Source organism: Canis lupus, chromosome 2, assembly GCF_003254725.2.
Source record: "Canis lupus dingo isolate Sandy chromosome 2, ASM325472v2, whole genome shotgun sequence".
Lineage (NCBI taxonomy): Eukaryota > Metazoa > Chordata > Mammalia > Carnivora > Canidae > Canis > Canis lupus.
This window is the reverse complement of record NC_064244.1, coordinates 35190631-35215697: the sequence shown is the minus strand read 5'-3', so window position 1 is coordinate 35215697 and position 25067 is coordinate 35190631. Positions and strand designations below refer to the sequence as shown.

At 43.5% G+C, this 25067-nt stretch overlaps 2 protein-coding genes and 1 long non-coding RNA gene across 6 annotated transcripts in view; 2 read left to right on the top strand and 1 right to left on the bottom strand.

The window, feature by feature from the left end:
- Positions 1 to 21: 21 nt before the first annotated feature.
- On the top strand, positions 22 to 14920 carry HDAC3 (histone deacetylase 3). Of its 3 annotated transcripts, none has more exons than XM_025445342.3 (15): positions 22 to 49; positions 622 to 704; positions 2060 to 2202; positions 6910 to 6991; positions 7122 to 7178; positions 7299 to 7354; positions 7739 to 7872; positions 8399 to 8479; positions 8865 to 8938; positions 9103 to 9167; positions 10297 to 10386; positions 10520 to 10578; positions 10865 to 10944; positions 11224 to 11381; positions 14267 to 14920. In XM_025445342.3, exons 1-15 carry the CDS (start codon positions 37 to 39, stop codon positions 14334 to 14336), a joined length of 1245 nt encoding a protein of 414 aa, XP_025301127.1. In that variant the 5' UTR covers positions 22 to 36; the 3' UTR covers positions 14337 to 14920. The 3 variants fall into 3 exon arrangements, with proteins under 3 accessions (XP_025301127.1, XP_025301126.1, XP_025301128.1); XM_025445341.3 differs by lacking the exon at positions 22 to 49 and adding an exon at positions 372 to 515; XM_025445343.3 differs by lacking the exon at positions 22 to 49 and adding an exon at positions 412 to 535.
- Positions 10065 to 17600, bottom strand: LOC118354100 (uncharacterized). The gene is made up of 3 exons (XR_004814059.2): positions 17354 to 17600; positions 15926 to 16019; positions 10065 to 11420 (listed from the first exon to the last, which is right to left on the bottom strand). It is a non-coding gene; the product is annotated as an uncharacterized LOC118354100 (long non-coding RNA).
- Positions 16768 to 25067, top strand: part of DIAPH1 (diaphanous related formin 1) — a 97683-nt gene continuing 89383 nt past the window's right edge. Inside the window, exon 1 of one of the 2 annotated variants that reach the window (XM_049097667.1) lies at positions 16768 to 16999. In XM_049097667.1, coding sequence (XP_048953624.1) covers positions 16883 to 16999 — 117 coding nt within the window. In that variant the 5' untranslated portion in view covers positions 16768 to 16882. The remainder of the gene's footprint in view (positions 17000 to 25067) is intronic. The other variant, XM_049097668.1, reaches the window with a different exon arrangement.

Sequence of the window (25067 nt, the reverse complement as noted above, 5' to 3'; positions counted from 1 at the left end):
TCTATCCCGCATGTTTGGCGCGGCTCCCGCCCTCAGATGCCTCGGTCGGGTGGGTAGCCGGGAATCTTCCCCGCCGGCAGGGGAAGTTGGCTTTCTGCACCCGAGAGGGACGGCGTGGCCGGTTCCCCGAGTCTCCTAGACCTGCCCCGTTTGGGGCAGGTGGATGGACGAGACGGCTCAGATTCCTGAGGATTTGACCCCCGCCGGAAGGAAATGACTAGCATCCTAGCACCGAAGCCCCCGGTGCTCCGTAGAGCCCAGACGCTCAGGCTCCGGAACTTGGAAGGGCGAAGCCGAGCGAGGGGCGGAACTCCGCAGGGGGCGTAGCCTGGGAGGCGGGGCCTCACCTTCCCGGTTCCGCAGAGGCAAGCTGCGTGCTTACGCAGCACGTAGGAGCGGGGGTGGGGCAGGCGGCCGGGCGGGTGGTGGTGGAGGCGCGGGGCCTGGTCCCGCCGGCACCATGGCCAAGACTGTGGCCTATTTCTACGACCCCGATGTGGGGAACTTCCACTACGGTGAGGAAAGGAGGTTGTAGGTGAGGGGTTTCGGGACGCGGAGGTTTCGAGGCGGGGGCTACAACTCCAACGACGGGAACTGACGAACTCTCTTCTCCCACCCCAGGGGCAGGGCACCCTATGAAGCCCCATCGCTTGGCATTGACCCACAGTCTGGTCCTGCACTACGGTCTCTATAAGAAAATGATCGTGAGTCTCGCCGTCGCTGCTGGGTATTAAGGGTGCGGGCGAGTTGTGTGGCCCTACGATATAGGTGGGCTGCCCTGAATGCACCAGGTGCGACCCACCCTTGGGGTGGGGGTTGGGGGTTGGGGAGGCTGGATATAAGGAGCCTAGAGCACCCGCCATATGCCCAGTGTTGGTGGGTGGATCCACCGCCTTAATGGGAGTTACTTTTTCAAACCTTAGGTTGGCCTCTTTTGACCTCAGGTGGACCAACCTCTGGCCTGTGGTTAGGGTGGAATGGGGCTGGTTTGAAGACAGAGGTGTTTTTCTCCCTAGCGTCTTAGGATGTGGGCAGTGCTGTGGCTTCAGGAGAGAGGGGCTGGGTTACTTTATCTGGATGTGACGTGTTCCCACCGCAATTCTCACCCCTTCTCTGCCACCTCTCTCCACCTCCAAGGAGCTATAGCTCCAGGAGGGACTGCAGCCCTGTGTGCAAATGTGTGTATGGAAGAGAGCAGGAGATGTTCTGGGAATTTCTTTGTCAACTTAGCATACCCTCACAGGGTTATATTTAATTGCTACCCAGTCCTCCATCTCCCACATATGCACATGGGGACAGACAATCCCCATTTATAGGAATGTATAGTTGTGATAGGCAATTATAACAGTTAAGCTCAGCCCTCATGCGTCACAAGGGGAATTAGTCAATAGTATGAATGAGTGTTGTCTACTGTTTGTGCTGAGGCACAGTCTAGCGAATTAATTATAGAAAAGACCAAGGTGATATTAGTGCATGAATCTCTGAATCCCTTGAAATTGTTTGTTGATATATTCCTGTGTATATATTATCTCGGGAGAGAAGCTTTTTGTTCTTGCCCAATTTCTAAAGAAGTATGTGAACCCCTCAAAAGGTAATACATTTCTGGCTTCACACCTTGGCACCCTGGGGTTTTAATTAGTAAGTTGTCATATAACCCATATTATTTAACTCTAAAATTAAGAATTCAGAGAAGAGAGAGGATGGAATCAGAGCCAGGGGGAAGAGATGAGTATGGCGGAAAAAAAATAGGAGATCCAAGGAACAGGGCAGGTGGATAAGGGCTCAAGGTTGAGAAGGCGGGAAAGGTTTGGCTGGAAGTAGGAAGGAGAAGGCAAGCCCATTAGTTTTTTGGATGCTTGATTGTAGTACCCCACCTGACTAATCAGAGCCTCTCTTCTTCACTGACCTTTGCTTCATAGAATAACAAGAATTGGAGGGGTGAGGGGACTGCTGATGTGTGGTTTTTGGATAGTCCACAGGGCTGGGTTCAATGTGGGGAATCTCAGCCTGATGAATAGGACTGACTTTGCCTGGGTTCACCTTATGTTTCCATCCCGAGGTCTTCAAGCCATACCAGGCCTCCCAGCATGACATGTGCCGCTTTCATTCTGAGGACTACATCGACTTCTTGCAGAGAGTCAGCCCCACCAATATGCAAGGCTTCACCAAGAGCCTTAATGCCTTCAACGTGGGCGATGACTGGTGAGGGGAGAACTGGGATTTTTTAATGCCAGAATTTCAAGGAGAACACTTGAGTGAGGTCTTGTGACAGCAGTGGGAACATATGAATGGGGTCCTGTTTGTCAGTGAATCATCATTTTACTCATTTGGTTATTCAGCAAATGTTGGTCATTTGCTCTAGGCCAGGCCCAGTGCTAAGTGCTGGCAATGCAATGATACACAACAACAAAATTTTAATATTACAGTTGTGCTAAGTCCTGTGAAGGAGAGGTATCTGGCAGACTGTGAGAGTGTATACATGGGGAATTACCCATCTTGGGAGTGGGCTGATCAGTAGAGGCTTCCTAGAGGAAGTAATGGAGATTAAGGTAAGATCTGAAGAAAGAGCAGGGTTAATTAGATGAAATGTGGTTGGGAGGATAGGAGGTGAGGTCAGGAATGTTGTGGGTATTAGGGACAACATGTGCTGAGGGTCTGTGAGAGGTTGGTGTGTCACTCACTTGAGGAACAGAAAAAAGGTCATTCACTGAATGAAAATGAAAAGAAAAATTATCTGAATTGTGGCTAAAGAGAGGGGCAGGGCCTGTAAAAAGTAAATAACCCTATTATGAATTAGGGCTCTTATCCCTAGAGTAGAGGGAAATTATCAAAGTGCTCTCAAAGCAAGAGAGTGATTTACATTGTGAGAGGTTTATACCGAGCTTTATCATACAAAGAAGGCTCGGAGTTAGGCCCTGTGAGGAAGGGAACAGATAACAAAGATAAGCCGTTATCCTGGCTTACATTCTCATGTATATTCATGAAGATGTAGTGATCATAACAGCTACCATTTATTCAATTTATTTTTAGCCTTTGTATTAGGAAACTTTCAAATATTTCTGAAAGAATAGCATAGTGAACTCCCATATATCCATCACCACCTGTAGCCCTTATGAGCCAATGGACAGTCTTACTTCATCTGCATCCCAGATTATTTTATTTTAGTTATTTTTTTTTTGGTTTGTTTTAGGAGAGAGAGTGTACAGGGGTGGGGGTGGGGGAGGCAGAGGAAGAGGGACAGAGAGAATCTTAAGCAGGTTTCATGCCCAGTGCAGAGCCCTATGGGACATGGGTAGATGTGGGGCTTGATGCCAGGCTCGATCTCACAACCCTGAGATCATGACCTGAGCCAGAATCAAGAGTCAGGTGCTTAACCAACTGAGCCACCTAGATCTCCCTGCATCTCAGATTATTTTATTTTATTTTTTAAAGATTTTATTTATTTATTCATGAGAGACACAGAGAGAGGCAGAGACATAGGCAGAAGGAGAAGCAGGCTCCATGCAGGGAGCCCGATGTAGGACTTAATCCCAGGACTCCAGGATCACGCTCTGAGCCAAAGGCAGCTGCTCAACTGCTGAGCCACTCAGGTGTCCCCATCCCAGATTATTTTATTTTATTTTATTTTATTTTATTTTATTTTATTTTATTTTATTTTATTTTATTTTATTTTATTTTATTTATTTATTTATTTATTTTTAAAGATTTTATTTATTCATGACAGAGAGAGGCAGAGACACAGGCAGAGGGAGAAGCAGGCTCCATGCAGGGAGCCCAACATGGGACTTGATTCCCCCGGGTCTCCAGGATCACGCCCTGGGCTGAAGGCGGTGCTAAACCACTGGGCCACCAGGCCTGCCCCCGGATTATTTTAAAGCAAATCTCAACTGATAGATTTTTTTAACTGGTGTCTCTAAATGATACTCTTAAAAATACACATGCACACTGTCATTATCACACCTAAAAAATTAACAGTAATTCTTTAATATCATCATAAATGTAGTCAGTATTCAGATTTCTCCCAACTGCCTCCTAATTTTTTCTTTTTTTAAGTTGATGCATTTAGGGTCTACACCAAGTCCATGCATTGTATTTGGTTGATAAGTCTCTTAAGACTTTTAATCTGTAATGTTTCCTTCTCTACCTTGAATTTCTTTTTTTTTTTTTTTAGATTTTGTTTATTTATTTGAGAGACAGAGTGAGTGAGTGAGAGAGAGAGAGCACAAGTGGGAGTAGGGGCAGAGAGAGAGGGAGGTACTGACTCTTTGCTGAGCAGGGAGCCCAGTGTGGGGCTCAATCCCAGGACCCTGGGATCATGACCTAAGCTGAAGGCAGACGGTTAACTGACTGAGCCACCAAGGTGGCTACCTTGAAGTTATTTCTTGAAGAAACCAGGCTATTGGTTCTGTAGAGTTTCCTACAACAGTTACTTTTTATTGAGTGCATACTCTGCTGTGCTGAGGTTTGCTGGTATCCACTTCATTCTCACACCTGTAAGAGCTGTAATAATCCTTTGCCTTAATTTAGGCATAAAGAAACCAAAATTTGAGGAGATTTAGGTAACTAACCGGAATTAAAAAACTGATCAGTGGAAGTGGCAGGATTCAGATCCAGAGCCCTGGTTTTTAAACACTACACTTTTCCTGAAAGATGCTACTGATGGAAGCACTCTGACCTGCAAGGTAGAAGCCAGCTTCTTAGGCTGGCATTAAGTGCCTTCCCCAGCTTATTCCCACACCTCTCCTTGCACAGGATGCCTTCCTGGAATGCCCTTTGTTCCTCATTCAACCTCTCTAAGGCCTTCCTGGCCTTCACCCTACCTTGAAGCTTCACACCACTAAACCTTTCTTGACCACACCAGGCGCAGAGATCTGCCCTGCACACACTGCTCTAGTCATCTGGTGTTTAGTCGTATGTTATCTTGGGAAATTTCTTGTTTTTTTGTTATTGCTGCTACTATTGTTTCTGAGCTCACTTTACAGGTATGGGAATGCAGAATCAGCCCTCAGGACCCAACTGGGGCTCTGTAACTATTCTCTGTGCAGTTAGGGAATACTACCACTGGGCCCTTTGCACTATATTAGTTATGCTATCAAACTTAAGCTATAGTCATGCTTATCATTCTCATTTCAGGTGAATCAGGGATTTTCCCTTTTAATTAATTTCTGATTGTTTTCTAATTAATCTAATATAAAAAGCCCAATTATCCTGCAAGGCTTTTAATGGGGGAAAAAAGCAGTCCCAGATCTGTGCCTCTCACCCAGAAATCCCATTCCCAGAGGCAGCCACTTTCAGCACCTTTAGCTGATTTTTCTGATATATATCTTTGGATTTCAAAGCAATGATGCTAATCTACTACTGGTACCGATCATCTATAGTACTACGTAATGCCTACTCCATGTCAGGTATTATATTAAATGCTTCACAGCTATTAGGTCATTTGATATCATCAATCTCTGTGAATCAGGATCTGTTATTGGCTCCTTTTCACAGATGAGGAGACCTAGACACAGAAACTTTAAGTAACTTGCCCAATCTCATGATCGTGGGTAGGTGTTAGAGGCTCAAGCTTGAACCTAGGTAGTCTGGCTCTAGAATCTGGGCTCTAAAATCATGCTACCTTATTATAGTGTCTCATAATATGCTTGTATTGCTATTTTTTCACTTTTCAACTTCAAGCATTGTCTATAAAGCTCTTAGTTTGGGAAATGAGCATTTAGGCTCCTCATACCATCTCCCCAACTTACCCTTCCCTTCCGGCTTCATGATATAGCTGTATCACAATTTTTATTAAATAAGTATTGTATGTTTACATTGTTAAAATTTTGAAAAATTCATTTACTACCCAGGTAAATAATATACTGTGGCTTAATATTATTACTTGTACACTTTTTTGTTTTTCCTGTACTTGGTAATTGCATTTTTTTCATTTGCTTAGTTTTCTAGGTATCAATCATTAGTTCTTTCCAGAACTTTTGAGAAACTATAAAATTCTCTACAGTTCTCTTTTTCACAGTCAAATGTGTCAGGTGTACTATTTTTTTTTTAAACCTAAAAGTAAGGATCTTTTAAGCCTATCCTTTTTCATAAGTCAAGTTTTTGAAGATATAATTTGCATGCAGTAAAATTCACCCTTTTTAGTTCTGCAGTTCCAAGAGTTTTGACAGTATATATCAAAGTATAGATTATTTCCATTATCCCACAAAGGGCCCTTATACCCTTTTATAGTCTATGTCTTTTCTCCAGCTTAGCTCTGGGCAACTACTGATCCGAGGTCTGTCCCTACATTTTGCTTTTTCCAGAGTGTTATATAAATGGAGCTTTATAGTGTATAACCTTTTGTATCTGGCTTCAAGCGTCTCTTTTTTATAAAAAAAGAAAATGGTAATACTTATAACTAATATTTATCAATGTGTAGAATACTAGGTATCACATACTATGTTAACTGTTTTAACAGCTTTCTGTGGGTTATCATTATTACTATTTCAGGTATGTAGGAATGCAGCTTTTTCTTAAAAATATATGACTCTAAAGAATGTTTTTGAACATTGTGTTAAAATATGATACCCATAAAAGAATCTTTAAAGATAAAGTTTATGTTCCCTCTCAAATTATTTCCTTTTTGGCATGTGTACTTAAGTACCTAGAAGCTGCCTACTTTTCTCCCCAACCAGGATACAAACTCCCTGACAGAATTTAATGCTTTTTTACTTCCCATCCGATGCCTTACATAGGTCTTGGTACCTGGTCTGGATATCTGTTGAATAAATTTGCAGATAACTCAGGCATATAGGGGCTGGGGAGAAGTTTATTGAAGAATGGGGGTTAGAGGAGTTTGGGGTCAGGGGAGAGGTGTAGGAAGGGCCTAGAGAGAGGTAAAGGGCTCTGACTTACTTCTCTTTCCTGCAGCCCAGTGTTTCCCGGGCTCTTCGAGTTCTGTTCTCGTTACACAGGCGCATCTCTGCAAGGAGCAACCCAGCTGAACAACAAGGTGCCTGTGGCCCTGAGTCCTGTTCTCCCTTTCCTATGGGCCCTTCCAGCTCAAGGCCTTAACCCTGACCCTGAGCTTCCAGCTTTGGGGGTGGGCAAGTAGGACTATGAGCTCGGTGTTTGTTTTTCAGATCTGTGATATTGCCATTAACTGGGCTGGTGGTCTCCACCATGCCAAGAAGTTTGAGGTGAGTGAAGAGGTGATGGGGGAGACAATGAGTGCCCTAGCATAGGTGGTCGGGATGACATCAGGGGCAGCTGGGTAGAGGAATTGTTACTCTCTTCGTAAGACCACTGTCTCACCATAGGCCTCTGGCTTCTGCTATGTCAATGACATTGTGATTGGCATCTTGGAGCTGCTCAAGTAAGTAGCCTGGGAGGAGATGGAGGGATATGAGACCCATGGCCGAGGAGTTCTATTACACTATGCTGGCCCTGACCCTTTCCTCTGCCCCTACACTAGCTTCTTCATAGTTTTTAGTGCTTTACTCAGACTACCTATTCCCTGCTCTGCTGCAGACTCCCTGCTGCCCACTCACATTTCAGTCTTCTCTGCACATCCCTCTCCTGTCCCTGCCTCCAGGCAAGAGTCCCAGCGTTGCCTATAGGGAACTGGTATTAGGTTTCAGGTGATTTGGGCTTAAGTAGAATCTTCGTAATTCCAGATCTTGTTTTGGGAGGTGTGAATTGGGGGTGTTCTTGCTGGGGTTCCCTTCTACCTCAGACCCTGGCTTGGCTCTCATTCCAGGTACCACCCTCGGGTGCTCTACATTGATATTGACATCCACCATGGTGATGGAGTTCAGGAAGCGTTCTACCTCACTGACCGGGTCATGACAGTTTCTTTCCACAAATACGGAAACTACTTCTTTCCTGGCACAGGTATGGGAATAAGGATGATCATCCCCTTCACACCCTCAACTCTTTACCGTGATAGCCTCCTGCTCAGCCTTCAGGTCTTGGCTCAGGTGACTTCTCAGAGAAGTGTGTCCTCACCACCACAGTTAGAGTAATCCCTCCTTCCCCATTACTACCCCATGTCACTGCTTGCTTCTCTCAGAGCACTCATTGCTGCTTGTATTTATTGCAGTGTTTTGTTTTGTTTACTGTCTTGTTTCATCATGCCCACCCCCCAAGAATATAAGCTTGGTGGGATTTCATTAATTTCATCCATTCTCTCTATTGCTATATCCCCAGTATCTACTGCACAGGTTGGCTCATGGTAGGCCCTCAAAGATTATTTGTTGAATGAATGTAAGCCACAAGAGAGTAAATGTCTATAGGGAACATGCAGTGGAGGTACATAGATATAGTGAGAGGCCCTCAGTGTACAGATTGAAGTTAAGGCAGCTGCGTTGTGGGTACTTCCTGTGTATGGCTCCTACCCCCTCCTCCCACCTCCCTATAGGTGATATGTATGAAGTTGGAGCAGAGAGTGGCCGTTACTACTGTCTCAATGTGCCCTTGCGGGATGGCATTGATGACCAGAGTAAGTATTGAAGTCTTTTCCCTGCTTACTAGGCCCCTTCTTCCTCTCTTTAAATTAACCTCTTCTGCCTGGTATTGTCTACTGTTGGGCCAGGTGTCCTTAAGGATGAATGGCCTTCAGAGGGACCATTAACCACCCCTCCCTCCCCCGGAAATTGTATGCAACATATTAGGTGTATGTGCATTTTTCTGGGAAAAGGGTCATTGGCTTTCATTAGTCACTCAGAATGCTCTGGGACCCCATCCAAAAGTTGAGAACCATTGATTTGGTTCTTTGGGTTGCCCCTTTCCCTGGGCTACATGCTCGCTCAACCCCTTTTTTCCTTTTGTTCCCTGTCTCCCCATCCCCTTGGGGTGCCAGGTACCCACCTTTGGCCCTCTCCCAGGTTACAAGCACCTTTTCCAGCCAGTTATCAACCAGGTGGTGGACTTCTACCAACCCACGTGCATTGTGCTCCAGGTAATACTCTAGGTGCCTCCTCAAGAGGGTTCTGCTTGGGCTTAGGGGAAGAGAGCAGGGAGGAGGATAGCCCTTGTGTTTATTGGGGAAGTGAAGTGAAGGACATCTGGGACATTCTGGTCAGTTATCCCCCTGCAGCTGCCTGGGGTTTTGCTTTTTTGCAGTGTGGAGCGGACTCTCTGGGCTGTGACCGTTTGGGCTGCTTCAACCTCAGCATTCGAGGACATGGGTGAGACTTGCCCTCCATCTCTGCCCCCAGGTTTTCAAAGTGGCTTTGGGTCTCAGTACATGGAGTAGGTAGGGGTAGTTGGTGAATGGGCCATAGGAAGAATAAGAGAGTCACTCTCAGGCAGAGAGACACTGAGACATGGGAGAGCTGGTGTAGCTGAGGATGTGAAGTAAAAGCAGTCAGACAAGAACACATGTCAAACCATCTCCGCAAGCTGGAGGTGTGGTAAGGTTGGCCTAAGAAGTTGGCAGTGGTAAGATTGTGCAGAGCCGTTAGACCCTGGTGAGAATTCTGGATTGCATTTCAGATATGATGGGAAACTGTTGGAAGATGTTAAACAGGGAAGTGACATGATCCAATTCATGTTTTAAAGCTACTGCTTGGGGCATCCCTGGGTGGCTCAGTGGTTTAGTGCCTGCCTTCAGCCCAGGTGTGATCCTGGGGTCCCGGGATCAAGTCCCACATTGGGCTCCCTGCATGGAGCCTGCTTCTCCCTCTGCCTGTGTCTTTGCCTCTCTCTATTTCTCTCTCCCTGTGTCTCTCATGAATAAATAAATAAAATCTTTAAGAAAAAAAATAAAGCTACTGCTCTGATTGGTGAATGGAGGAAGGTTTAGGGTAGGGGTAGGGGACAGGAGTGAAAATGAGAAGGCCAGTTAGGAATCCCTTGGTGTTGTCCAGGCAGCAGATGTGGTACCTGGGCTTAGGTGGAGATGGCCAATGAGAAGTAGGTGATTTGAGTTATATTTTAGAGGCTGGAGCTGACAGCACTTGCTGGTGCTTTGATGAGAATAGTTGGTTAACAAATGAGATGCCAGGATGGGTATTGAGCAGGAGGGAGGTGGGAAGGTCCTCATTTCAATTTTTACTGAGACACAACATACATATATATATATATTTTTTTTCTTGCTCCACACGCAGGACTTTATTTGGACTGGGGCCGTCACAGGCCTACATACATATATTAAAGTACACATATCTCAAGGGTACAACTCAGTGAATTTCACTACCTAGATCAAGATACGGAATCTTTTCTAGTTCCCTTGTGCCCTTTCCAGGCAATACCTAGAGAGCTATACTTTGGCTTTTGATAACTTCCTCCAGCCATTCCTTTGGTTCCTTTTAACAGAGAATGTGTCGAATATGTCAAGAGCTTCAATATCCCTCTACTGGTGCTAGGTGGTGGTGGCTATACTGTCCGAAATGTTGCCCGCTGCTGGTGAGTATGCTTCCTGATTTTTCTCTTCTTTCTTATCCAATGCGAGTTGGTGAGTTGCGGGCTCCCTGAGATGTGGCCAGATAGGCCCTTCAGTCCACTTGCTCAGGTAGCCCACTCTGCTGCTTTGTTTCAGGACATATGAAACATCACTGCTGGTAGAAGAGGCCATTAGTGAGGAGCTTCCCTATAGTGGTAAGGACCACTGCATGATACTGCCACAGTAGGAGGCATTCTCAGAAGACCCTGGAACGCCTGATTTGAAGACAGATGGGAATTAATTTTTTTTTTTTTTTTTTATTACTGATGGGAAATTTGACACTCTAGGAGCTCTGCAGACTAAATTCTTGAGTTCAGAGCAGGGAAAAGATTAGAGAGCCATTATGCAGGGGTTTGGGATGGGAAGGAAATAGATTGGGAAGTCTTGGGACCTCCCTGTCTCTGATATGCCTTCTTTTCTAATCTCCCTTTCCCTGCTTAGAATACTTCGAGTACTTTGCCCCAGACTTCACGCTCCATCCAGATGTCAGCACCCGCATCGAGAATCAGAACTCACGCCAGGTCAGCAGCTTGGAGAGGCTGAATACAAGGGTCGAGGAGAGGCCAGGAGAGGTCCAGGATGTGGGAAATTGGAGAAATCAGAGAACAGAAAGAAGTTCTCAGCTATCACTATCACTTTTATCAGCTAGGAGGCAGCCCAGGTTAAAGTAGAGGTGACTGGGGCTGGGAGAAGAGACAGTTATCAGGTGGGGATTAGAACAAGGATGGTAAGGGTGAAATGCAGCTAGAAGGATAGATGCTCTGGGAATCATTCGCTCTCTTTTCCAAATCCCCAACCAGTATTTGGACCAGATCCGCCAGACAATCTTTGAAAACCTGAAGATGCTGAACCATGCACCCAGTGTCCAGATTCATGATGTGCCTGCGGACCTCCTGACCTATGACAGGACTGATGAGGCTGATGCAGAGGAGAGAGGTCCTGAAGAGAATTACAGCAGGTCTGGGGTGGCGACTTGAGGGCAGGGGTTTCCAGCAGGCTTGTCAGGGAAGTTAAGGGGAAAAAACAAATTGGAAGGCATGAGCTTAATTGTCTCCAGCTTACTTCCTTTAGTGTCACTACTCTGGTCAGTTGTAATTCCCCACTCTTTGTGTATATGTGTGCCATAAATAAGTAACTTTTTTTTTTTAATAAGTAACATTTATTGTCAGAATTTTAAACAGCACCAAAACATGGTAAGTTTGCATTCACACAATCCCAGACCAGTTCCACAAAGTAACCATTGTTGATAGTTTGATTTCTATCTTTTCAGATAGACTTTTCAGTAGATTATAATAGTATATTCAGCGTGCACATATGAACACAAATGTACATAAACAGTCATTCTTAGAGTTTGTGCATCTTTTTTTTAAAAATGCAAGTTGGATCATTTTGTACAGGTTGCTCTACAATTTACAACTTTTTTTTTTTGGTAAACAGTATATCTTTCCATGCAATTATATAGATCTGCTTCATTATTTTATCTGCTGTATAATATTCCATTATATGCATTGTGTGGTTATAGCATAATTTTAACCAAGTACCATTGATGGCATTTATAATATTTCCCATTTTTTCACCATTACAAAGAATGTGCCACTGAACTCCTTGCATGCATGCGTGTGTGTGTGTGTGTGTGTGTGTGTATCTTTGCATACTCGTTGGAGTAAGTTAGATTCCCAGAATTGTTGCTGCTTAGGTCAAAGATTGTGTGCACTAAAATTTTTTGTATCTGCTACCAAATTGCCTTCCAAAAAATCTTCCAAAAAATAGTTTATAATCCTTATAGCATTTTATTTGCTCCTTCCAGGTTCAGAGCTATACAGGTCACTGGTTGTATACTGCTCTCTAAGGCCCTTTGGTTTATTTCCTTTGTTCATTTTTTCAGATGTAACAATTACACTATGGCTATTTTTTATTTTTTATTATTTTTTTTACGTTTTTATCTTTCTGAGATACATGCTAAAATATTTACAGATGCATTGAATAAGGGAAAAAAAGAGATTAGGATAGAGTTGTGTTTTTTTCATCCCAGAATTGGCTTTTCTGAAAAATGAAGGGAAAAGACAGCAGAACCCAGAAGTGGAGAAACAGATGCACTTAATGGAGAACAGATATCCTTATATGACTGAGGGCTAACCACAGCTGGACACTTGTACCTCCCACGCAGTGTTAGAGGTTTGAGCTGGCTCTGCTGCAGAGTCTGATGGCCTTCTCAGTCCCTTCCAGAATCTGCTTCTTTGTCTTAGAGATCAGCTTCTACATCACTCCTTTAGACCTGGGCTTTACAGACTTGGACTTTTGGGACCAGTCCACTCCTCTCCTCCATGAACACCCCCTTACTCCCACTCCTGGTTGATGAAGTATATGAATATCTGGCTTAAGGATTCCTTTTTAACGTTATCACCTCCTTGTCAACTTTTCCAGGTCTCTGAGGCTTGACTTCTAGAAATTGATTTTCTTAAAAACTTGTTTTAAGTTACTCTTTTAGGCAAAGTTAGGCTTTTTTGTCTCTGGTTCTAGGCTGGTATCTGGGCCTAGTGTCTGTATAATACTACCCCCTCCCAACAGCCAGCAGAAGCCTCAGGCCTCTTCCTGTCCTAAGCCCTCCCTCAGCCCTCCCTCACTGTCAGACCACCCACCAAGTTCCTGTTCTTTGACGCCTATAGCTCCAGCTTGCATATCACTTGCAGAGTACTAATAATAGGAGTTACTGACTTTGTGGGTTTGCTAAGCACCAAACTCAATACTAAATGCTTTATATTAAGACATGCCATCATGTCATCATTCTGGTATCATCAGACACCCCTGAGAGGTGGCTGTTAGCCTTAAATTGCAAGAGGAGGAATCTAAGGCTCAGACAGGTTAAGTAACGTGTCACAGGTCCCACGGCTAGTTAAATATCAGGGCTGAGAGTTAAACCTGAGTCTGTGACTCCACACCTGCGCGCCTGATGCACTCAGAGGTAACTGAGACATTGCTTACCAGGCAGGGCCTTTCCTAACTTTGTTCCCCAACTTTTCTTTGTTGACTTTCTCCCGTCTTTCTCAGTTATTACCTGGGGTCAAGGTAATTCAGTTTTCAGTTATTCGTGTTCTGCCAAAGAAGAGTTTCCCAAAAAGAAAGAAAGCAGTATTGAGTACTTACAGTCCCTGTGCTGCTTTCACATCCCTTCACTCACTCCCCGGCTTACAACTCTTCTTTCCACTGCTCTTAGAACAAAACCCGATTCTCTGAGCATGGCTTTAAAAGACATGCAGGTGCTTACTTACGTCCACGGTCTTATCTGTAACAACTCCCTTCCCTGCACACTGCTCCCTTGGTGCTCTTCCTCGAATACATCAGTCTCCCTCTGCCTGATAACTCTTGTACTAGCTTGGAATGGGCTTCCTAAGATCTCTGCTTGGCCAGCCCCTTCTCAGACTTGAAGTCTTACCTTCCTAGAACAGCTGTCTCTAATAATTCTGCCTGCAATTAACCATTTTCCTCTCTTCACTCTCAGTCACATCCCTTTATTTCATTGTGTCAGAGCACTTTCCACCATGCGAAATTATCTTTATTTATTTACTTTGTTGTTGTCAGTCTTGTTTATCCGGTAAGTTTTTTGAGGATAGGCAGAAATTTTAGCCAACTTACTCTCTACTGTACTGCTGTGACTTATGATGGTGGCTAGCACAGAGTAATGTCTCCATCTATTGACTGCATGAATGAATGGGATAGATAGCCACCAGTATCTGCCAACAGGAGAGGAATGGTTCTTTGACAGAAGGGGCCTAAGAAGTGGCTCCAGAGGGGGTACCTGTGTCTTAGAGAATAGGACCCTGATTCCTCTCCCTTGCTTTGCAGGCCAGAGGCACCCAACGAGTTCTATGATGGAGACCATGACAACGATAAGGAAAGTGACGTGGAGATTTAAGAGCAGCTGGGCTTGCTGTGTCTCAAGGAACTCCTTTTTACTTCTTGTTTGGGCAGGAGGGAAAAGGTGTGGCACCTCCAGCCCTGGATGGTCACCTTCTGGGCTTTTACTGGCGCCAGAAAACGGTTTGGAGACCACATCTGGTTTTTGAACCAACTATCCCCTTTCCTCTTCTTTGCAAGGCCTGACGATGGTACTATCGGGGACTGGATGGGGACAAGGATGACTTCCTCTAGGACATCTTGGGCAATGGGCCCTAGAGGCCTGTCCCAGCCATTTTGGCCCCCTTACTCCTTCCCTGCTTCCCTCCAACCCAGAGACTTTTAGGGATGAAGGTATAGACAGGGCTGACATTGTCTCTGATTTTCTCCTTTCCTGGGTTCTCCTATTGCAGGCCTTGTTTCCAGTGAAGGTGAAGAGTGAGGGATTTTAGGGGGCTCTGGCTCCCTAACACCTTAACCCCAGATGATGGAAATTACGGTTTTGAGTCCGGGTAGGATGTGAAAATGTCCTGTTCTAACTTTTGGCTTTATGTCCATTTTACCACTGTTTTTATCCAATAAACCAAGTTGGTATTTTTTGTACCTTTTGCCTTCCTGGGAATATTCTTAATTCTTGCTCGCTGACTATATATGAAGGAAAAAGGAAGGGGTCTGATGCTGTATATAATAAAAATCATAGTTAACATTCATTCACTTATGTTAGGCCCTGTGTATGCATTTCTACATGGATTATGTTACTCATATATAAGGAGTGAATAGAGTATTCTGGTTAAGAGACAAACCTGGGATTACTGGCTTAAGAGGGGGAGTAGAAGATGACTTCAGGTTTTGGAACCTGGGTGTTTGAAATGGTGTGATGCTAGTTGATGAAGATATACTGGGATATAACATGTCAAGTACTTAGCACAGTGCCAGACATAAGTAGGTGCTCATTATCTTAACTGTCTACATGACAAGTGATGGTAGATGCTATAGTAGCCACAAAAGTGGACCTTTCCCTGGAGGAGTTCTACAATCTAGTAAGGAGTGAGGTAAATGTTACAGTGGATGTAGATAATAGTATGCTAAAGAAGAAGAATAAATGGATCACTCCTTCTATGCTTTGAACCTGTTTGTTAGTAAACTATTTTAGAAAGTAAGTAGCTTTTGAACTGTTTTTGACAAATTTGAGTTTGAAATGTGGGATGGACAGTTCTTTGCAACTTTCCACCAGGCAATTACAAAGTGGAACACAAGAGATGAAGGACAAATTTATAAGCCAGCCACTGTTGGAGAGTCCCTATAATATCCCAGGTCCTAGACTGAGCACTGGGGTGTCAGAGATGATGAGCCACTGACTACCCTCCAGGAACATATATTTGAAATTTTTTTCCAGCTGTGGGTAAGATAATTCAGTCCATACTTTGAGGGTCTACTGGGTGCTCCATAACTTTTCACAGGAGGAACAGATGTACCTGGGAATCGATGAAATTACTGAGGGAGAAATCGAGCTGGTCAAGCAAATACTCTTGGAGAACACCTCTTTTCACTCAGGTTTGGTTTCTGTCAGTAGGAAATCCTGGTCAAACATAGGACTTCCAGGCTTACCTGGGTTCAAATTTTTTGCCATTTATGTCCTTGGGCAAGTCACTTTATGTCCTTGGGTAAGTCGCGTTAACTCTCAAAAGTCCAAATTTTCTACCTGTGAAATGGCGAGATCACATGTCATCGATCACATGACAATGTGAGGCTTCAGTGAGGAAAAACAAGAGTTTTACTTAGTGCCGGGCTTAGACCAAGTGCATGGTAAATGGTAATTATTATTACTGTGTAGTCACATATTAGCAATAACTGGTTTTTCAGATTAAAAAACACAACCAGAAAATGGCAGACCTGCTATTCAAAACTAGATAATGTAACTCCAGGGTTAGTTGAGCTCCAGTCTAGCACTTGCTTGTCACATAGCTTTTAATAAATGACAGCTGTGGCTTTCAAATTTTTTCATATGCTTCACTGATATTATGCACATAAAAACTGTATTATCCTTGAAAGACTCGCACTGGATTTTCGTCCAAGATGACACTCTTTCTTGGCTTTTGGTTCAGATAATACCCTGGTCCGGGGTGTGAGAGGGTCTGGGCTTTACAGCCACGTGGGCACTGCACAGGAGCGGGGAGACCTGCGCCGCGCAGACCGCCAGGTGGCGCCATTCCCAGTTGAGGCCTCAGAGCCGCCCCGCCCACACACCACCCCCCAACGTGGGTCCGAATGGTTAGGCCCGCCGGGCAGGTAGCTTGCTTCCGCGCCTTCCCTCCACCCCCTCCCTTCCCCCATTGGTAGGAGCTGCGGGTCCGGGCGGAAGTGGGGCAGGAGGGCGGGAGCGAGGCGTCGCCGTTGTATATTCATGAGGCGCGCGCAGCCCGGCATACTAATGAGGCGGGGCGCGGCGGCGGGCTGAGGAGCTGCTGGGCTGCTGCGGCGGCGGCGGCGGCGGCGGCGGCGGGTTGGGAGCTACCGGGCGGGAGCGGGGTAGGCGCGGGGTCATCTGGCAGCGCGGACCTGGACATGGAGCCGCTTGGCGGGGGCCAGGGTCCCGGCCGCGGGACCCGGGACAAGAAGAAAGGCCGGAGCCCGGACGAGCTGCCTGCGGCGGGCGGCGACGGCGGCAAATCCAAGAAATTTGTGAGTGTCCCTCCCACCCGGTTCCCTCAGGCTGGCCCCGTAACCGCCCTCCGGTCCGCAGAGACCCCCACAGTTGGCCCCAGGGGTGCACGCCCGTCTCCAGGGAGCCGCCCCCGCGCCTCTCTTCCTGGGTTTGCTAGGTCCCGGGCCCCACAGACCGACATCCTACCCCTCCGGGATCTCGGGGAGCCCCGAAGTCCCGCCCGGCTCTGGCCCCGGCAGCCTCGGGCTTCCTTCACCACCCCCGGGCCGCCCGCCTGGCCCGCACGCTCTGCCCTCCGCCCCCATAGCCCGGCGGGTCTTAGCCCCATCCTTTCCCTCTCAGCCCCACTTCCTTTCTTCTTCCTCTCTTACCCGCACACGCCTTCTCTACCTTGTCCTCCGTGCTTTTCTGAGTCCATTTTCCCTATTACCCTTATTCCCCCCACCCCCCTTTTTTGGTATCCTCTTATTTGCTTCTTCTAAAGGTCACTTCCTTCTCAAGATTGATCCCTTTCACCTGCTAACTTTCCTCTCTCCTAGCCCGGGCTCTGGGCCCTCAGCCCGGTGTCACCTGATAATCCTTCCCCTCTGGAATGTTACCTGACTTGGGCCCTGCCTTCCCTCCCTTGCCCGTTTGTCCTTGTGATTGCAGGAATGGGTTCCTGCCTAAGTCCTATGGTCATTGGGCATGACGTTAACTTGCTTCCTAGTATTCCTCTCTCCAGACAACCTGCCTCATTGCCCTGTTGCTTACGACTTTTCACGGGTTAGAACTTCTCATGATGTTGCCTCTCTTGACCTAGGATAGTGATTTAAACCTCCCCGGGTAGGGGAGGAAGTTAGGCTGCAAGTCCAAGAAGTTTCTGAGTAATTGAATTGCTTTTTATGTTTCCCGTGATAACCGTCTCAGCTCCTCTGCCACCTCCTGTGTGACAGGCTAGTGACATTCTTTTTCTTCTTTCTTCTTCTTTCTTTTTCTCCTCCTCCTCCTTCTCCTCCTCCTCCTCCTCTTCCTCCTCCTCCTTCTTCTTCTTTTCTTCTTCTTCTTTCTTCTTCTTGACTTGTAGAAGACTATAGCTTTTCTTCAGGTGCCAGTGACTTCCAATCCGAGTCTGAAGGAATACTGATATTCGTGTAACACTATCATGTTTCCTTACCTTTGCCTGATCTAAATCTTTTTTACTCCTTTCTCCAGGGAGCTGTTTGCTTTTTACTGTAAAGGCTTTGAAAGATATGGGGCACCATCCAAGAGAGGGAAAGAGTCTTGGGTCTTTTTTTTTTTTTTTTTTTTTGAGTTTTGGGTCTTAATAATCATTTTCTAGTTGTACATGTAGTTATTTATAATTTAGTCTTCTCTTCGAGGTAATTATGCCCCTACTCCAGTATCTCTTTCTACTAACCAAATGAATTCTGACTCTTTGGTCTTTCTCTTTTCTCTGATCCCCAACCTTTAGTATTCTGACCCAGCTCCACAAATTTGGGGAGAAAAATGATAAAATGATGGAAATAAGAAAAATGTTGCTTTGGGACTTAGAGGATTGAGATGTGAAAAGTACTAAGCTGGATTAAAATAGTGACTCATCTCTTCCTACCTATTTCTAGCAAGGCAGGTGCTTCTGGACTGTCCTTTCCATTGACTTATGGGCTGTCAGTAACTGCCTGTTTTTTATCTGATGAACATCTTTTTTTCCAGAAGTGTAAGGTTAATGGTAGTGATGACTCTCCCCCTGTGGTGACTGAAGCAGCATTTCCTTATGTTTCTTTAGGATAGGAATTGACCCTCTAGTTAGGGAGCTTTCCTTCTAAGATTTAAGTTCTAGGGCCCGTGTTCCTCTTTTATTTCTGTATATATATCTGTTATTTTTATTTTGCTGTTGTTTCCATGGGTACTGTTTGACCTTCCTAACTTGAATTTCAGCTATTCCTGCTGATATATAGTGAACTCTGTGACTTTTGTAAATGTTTTTCAAGTCCTTAAATAGAATTTTTTGTTTTTATTTAACACTTGTGTATTTCACAAGTGAAATGGGGTGGGGAAATCAAAGTGCATGGTGCTGAAAGTAGATATGTGAGGTAACTCAACTTATTTTCACCTGTGTTTTGGAATGTCCATGGAGTCTGTATATGCCGAGTGGATTTGGCTCAGTTCTTAGTATTTGCTTTACAGAGGGTGGAGCCAAACCAAGTTCTCTTTTTCTTTCTGAGGTGTTGGTTTTAACTCTTAACCTGCAGAATCGTTTTAAAAAACAAAACACAAAGCCTTAGCACTGTAGCAGGGGTAGTGGAGATTAATTGGATTCAGAGCTAGGGAACTGGAAAGTTTCCAGAAAAGAAGTGCTATTTAACCCCTTTCTTGCCAACTGTAACTCACCTCAAGGCATTGGAATATTCTCTTTCTCATTGTTCTTTTTATGAGAACTCTGTGGCAATGAGAGACTAGGAGAAGTACTGCAATCCACTTCTCTTTGTGTCTGTGTATGTATATGTGGGTGGAGGGGAAGAGATTACTGGTGTGCTTTTGTTACCCGTGGCTTAGTTTTTTGAACAATAGGCTAAAAGCAAAATCAAAGCTGTTTTGCCTATTACCACCTTTGCTAGAGTATGTGTCCTCTAGAATTAAGAACGTACTTTATAAAACTGCACTGATTTGGACCTTGTGTGCCTGAAGGTTGTTTGCTTCTGAGGAATTTCTTAACACTTCTTAACACTTCAGCAGCGACGTACCTTTCCAAGCTTATGCAGGTTCTAAGTATAGATTAACTGAATGGAACGCAGAGCTTACATATTGCCAAAGATACGCTCTTCTCTCTGACACGTCTTGGGTGGAAAGCACATGGAGTCGAAGTTTAAACAGTGGTTGGGAATCACCTTTTAAAAACATTTGGTTGCTAGAGATGTTGATATGTGACTCAAGCCAGGCTGCCTGGTATTCCCCCTTGGTTTTTCAGAAGTCTTTCTCCTCCTGGGCCAGAAGCATATTCCTTCTCCAGTATTATTGCCCTTCCTTTCAGAGATCCTTAGGGTGAAGGAAAATAAAAATTCAAAACGAACAGAATGTTTTCTGATTTCTCAGCAGCGATGAATCTGGGTGTCAAATAGACTGCTGGCTCAAACATGTGTAAAGGTAGTAATTAGAACCAGGGTGTTTAGGACGCTGCAGAGTATTCCTGTATTTTATAAATTACATGTCTTACACAATCAAGAAGTTGATGCAGTCTAAGAAAGAGTATTGCTTCCTGATTCAGCTAGGAGCATTACTATAAAATATGAGTTTTAGTTTGGGATTAGAGAGAATAGAGGATAACATAATTTTTAAAATCTTGTTTAATTTTGGATGTCTATATTGAATTTCCACCAAGTGGTGGTTTCATGCCCTTCTGATAAAAGCAGAGTGATAGTGAAAATACAAATGTTTGGTTGTAGACCTTTGTCTATCCAAAAAGAGAGGATGTCAGGCAGAATTTTAAACAGATATTAGGGGAAGTAGAGAATATGAAGTTGTTCTTGCAGTTATCTGCTTCTCTCCTCTTAAAGAAGATATTAACGTTGACCCAAAGTGTTCCAGAAAACCAAGGAGTATACAGAGAGCTTTATACAAGTCATATGATTTTTTTTTTTTCTGAACAGTGATAAACACAGGGATTACTTAGTTTGGAAAGAGAGAGGGGAGCCTACAGGAAATGTTTTTGAGGTGACAGAGTGGTAACTTAAAAATTGTTGCCTTTTTTCCTGCCTTGTCTTTAAAGCACAAGGATCCACTTCATCATGTTACATTTACTTGTCTCAAAGGATATCCAACCTCTCAAGAGGTCAAACTGAGGGAATGCCTCAGAATTAAAATCTCTACCTTGGGAGAGTTGGTAAACGTTGGGATACTTTTTAAAAAATATATATTTTTTAAAGATTTTATTTATTCATGAGAGACACAGAGAGAGAGAGAGAGAGGGGTGCAGCGACATAGGCAGAGAGAGAAGCAGGCGCCATGCAGGGAGCCCGATGTGGGACTATAGATCCTGGGACCCCAGGATCATGCCCTGAGCCAAAGGCAGACACTCAACCGCTGAGCCGCCCAGACTTCCCTACATTGGGATACGTTTAAAAAAAGAACTGAAAATTTTATGACTTGGGAATTATGTTTATTATAAAACCTTAGAAAATAGTAATAAGTGAGAAGTTTGTTGCTGGGCATATAGGTCAGAATAATTTTATTTCCTATATGATAGAATAACGTTTTGCTATCCCATGGGACCCTCTGTTGTTTTATAAATGGATTGCCAAGTTATTCTTGGAGAGTGTTATATTTTTTCTTTTTTTTTTTTAATGTTTTCAGTGAAATATAATGGAGGTTTAAAATTTAAGGTTATTCTGCATATGATTGAGACGAACAAGTTAAAATCATGTTTATTAATAAGAAATAGTAGGTATTGGGGGTGCCTGGGTGGCTCAGAGAGTTAAGCATCTACCTTTCTCTCAGGTCATGATTCCAGTCCTGGGATTGAGCCCAGCATTGGGCTCCATGCTCAGTGGGGTGCCTGCTTCTCCCTCTTTCTTTGTCACCCCCCTTACCCACTGGTGCTCTCTCTGGCTGTCTCTCTTTTTCAAATAAGTAAAATCTTAAAAAAAAAAAAAAAAGTAGGTATTATAGATAGAAAAAAAGTCTTGTATATGCAGATAGTGTTTTCTCCCATTTTATGTCTCAGTTGAAGTCATTCATGACTACAGAAAGCATTTCTATTTGAAACAAGCCATGTATTACTAGCCTGTTTTTCTTCATTATGTTGAATCTCCTATTCTCATTCACTTTAGTTTGAAAGCAGTAGGGAAAAAATTCACCTCTTACTAATGAGCAAGGTAACTTTGGGTGTTTGCCCCTAGTGGGGTTAGAGGAGACAAAGCCATCCTTCTCCCCTTGCCCAGCTACTATCATCCCCTCCGTATTTGTTTTTATTCACTTTTTGCTTCTCTGAGGGCTGGTCCTAGTCCCATATGCAACTAGGCCTTTGAGGAATCAGGAATGGTAAAAGTTGTTGATACTAAAATTTCTTAAAGCTTCAAAGCTAAAATTGAAAATCAAAGAATGTTTAAACACTGGTAACGTATTTTACCTTATTTTCCTCTTTTTTTCTTTCGCAAACATTTTATTAGAGGAGCCCTTTTTAATAAAGTAAAAGGATTGCTGAAGGAAAAGAGAATTGTTAGGACCAGTATTTTTATGAAATTAACCACTGATTACAGGATAATTGGGTGTATCGTTGTTCTTTCAGCTTTGAGATTCTTCCATCCATTATTAAAGCTTGCTATGAATGGTAGCCTTAAAATTTTAGTGTTGGAAGGGACTTTAAATGTCATCAAGCCCATACACCCACTCAGTGCAGCAATCTCTTCTTACATTTGGAGTTTGGAAACATGAAGGGGCTATGGGGTGGATATTTGATAAGTGAATGAAGGAGGAGAAGCAGAAATTTTGGATTCTACATTTCTTTTAGTAAATTTCAGGATCTTGGAATAGCTAGAGTAGTAGAAAGATTATATAAAAGTAATGGATACACTTGAAGCTATGTGACTGAGACAGAAAAGATTGAAGAAACTGGCTCTGTGTTGCTTGGCTCACTAACAATCATGGAATTTCAATTTGTCTTATAATATTTGCTTAAATTTTTTTCCTCAGAGAAGGGGGATGGAACAGATAAGGGGACACAGAAGAAATTATATATAACAGAACTGAATTAAGAGGAGCACATGGCATTCTTATGTGGAAGCATTCTTTTTGGGGGGGGCAGGATCAGCAGTGCGGAGAGAGAGAGAACCTCAAGCAGGCTCCATACCCAGCACTAGCCCAACATGGGGCTTGATTTCACAACCCTGTGATCATGACCAAAATCAGGAGTTGGAGGCTTAACCAACTGCTGAGCCACCCAGGTACCCCTGTAGAAGTGTTCTTAATATGGAAGATAGGAAATTCCGTCCTTGGTGGTGATTATAAGTTGTCCTTAGTTGGTAGTGACTTTGGCATTTTGTTAAGGTAGCAGATAAAGGTGGAGTGTATGGTATCCTGGATTATTTTATTTTTCTGAATTTCTGATTCTGTGATTTGTTCCCTATTTTAGAAATACTGCTGTGTGAAAGCATAGAATTTGCATTTTAAGATTTAACATACTTTAAGAATCCAACAGAGGATGATTTATAAACTGTCTCTGATCCTGAAGGTCATAGAAAACCAAGAAGTATATCTTGATATTGGGCTTACATCTCAGATAAAACTGCCTCTTTTTTTGTTGGGGGGCAGGTAGGCTTATGTTCAACTTTCTAAAAAATTGTTAAACTGTTTTCCAAAGTGACTGTACCATTTTACATTCCCACAAGCAATATATGAGTTCCATTTCCTTGCTAACTCTTACTATGATGAACCTTAAATTTCTAGTGAGTATGTAGTGGTGTTTTAGTGTGGCTTTAATTTACATTTGTGTGATGATGTTGAGCATCTTTTATGGTGCTTATTTGCTATCTGTATATCTTTGCCAAAGTGTCTGTTCAAAATTTTTGCCCATTTAAAATTTTTCACTGGGCAGCCCGGGTGGCTCAGCAGTTTAGCACTGCCTTCAGCCCAGGGCGTGATCCTGGAGACCTGGGATCCAGTCCCATGTTAGGCTCCCTGCGTGGAGCCTGCTTCTCCCTCTGCCTATGTCTCTGCCTCTCTCTGTGTGTCTCTCATGAATAAATAAATAAAATCTTAAAAAAAAAAAAGTTTCATTATGCTCTAAATGCAGGTCCTTTGTTGGATATGTTTTGCAAGTATTTTCTTTGTTCTATGAATAGCCTTTACATTTTTTTTTAACATTGGTATGAAGAACAGAAGTGTTCAATTTTGATGAAGTCTAATTTTTTTCTTTTTGTGTCATATTTCAAAAATCTGTGCAAAAATCACAGCCCCTAAGATTTTCTCCTTCTGTTTTCTTCTAAAAGTTTTATAGATGAAGCTCTTAAGTTCTGCACTTTCCTACTATGGATATGTTAGGTATATTCCACTCATGCTTCTTGGGGTGTAAATTTTTACCTATAGGCAAAAAACATTTCTGATACTCAGGATTGGGGAGCCTTTGAGATTCCATTTATCCTGGAGGCATTTCCATCTTAATATGTGATGTTAGAAACCTTTTGTTCTCCTGTACTCCGTGTGCTACTGTATAATGCCAATCTTCCTATCTATAAATATTAATGTATGTTCAGTATCTTGATAGATAGGAAGATGAATTCCATACCAGACTGGAAGGACAGGGAGTAGTAATAACAGTACCAGTAATAAGAGCATTTTTTTGTTGAGTACTTATTACAGGCCTAGCACTGTGCTAAAGAGCTTTAGATTCATTATCTCATTAATCTCTACCTCAGTCTTATAAAATAGGTGCCATTGTTATTCTCATTTTATAGGTAATTCAGCTGAGACTCAGTGAGATCAAAGAACTTGCTTTAGCTTGTAGAACTGAGATTCAAACTGAGATCTAGCTTTTTTTTTTTTTTTTTTTTTTTAAATCTTATTCCCTACATTGTACTGACATTTTACAAGTGTCCAGTCTTTGCACCTGCAGTATGAAAGACTATTCACTGCTAGGAATTTCACAGAAAATTTTGATGTCATCTCTTCAGTCTCTTGATGACTGTAGCCAATTAAAACTGGGCTCTCCTTCAGTTCATTTGGTGGGAAAGAAGTATTGGGTTTAAATGGACAAAGTGCAGTGGTTAAATGGCTAACTGCTTTTTGCATCTAGTAATGTAGACTTTGAAATCATTGCAAGAATTATATAATTAAACCTTTCTTAGGCATGAAGAGATAGCTGTTTCAGTGCATCAAAACCAATCTTTCTTCTGGCTCATGAGTTATTAAGAAGTTGCCAATTACTATTTTTAAAAATGCAACCTTCTTTATAGATGAAACACCTCTAACAGCATCGCCTGTCAGTTGTTTTAGTTGTTGAAATTGATGAGAGCAGAGGTGGTGGTGACAAATGGGAGGGAAAGGGCTGTTGCTAGACCACCTCTAAGAGTTAATCTTTTCTGTATTTTAGGATTGGCCTATTTATCCTTAAAA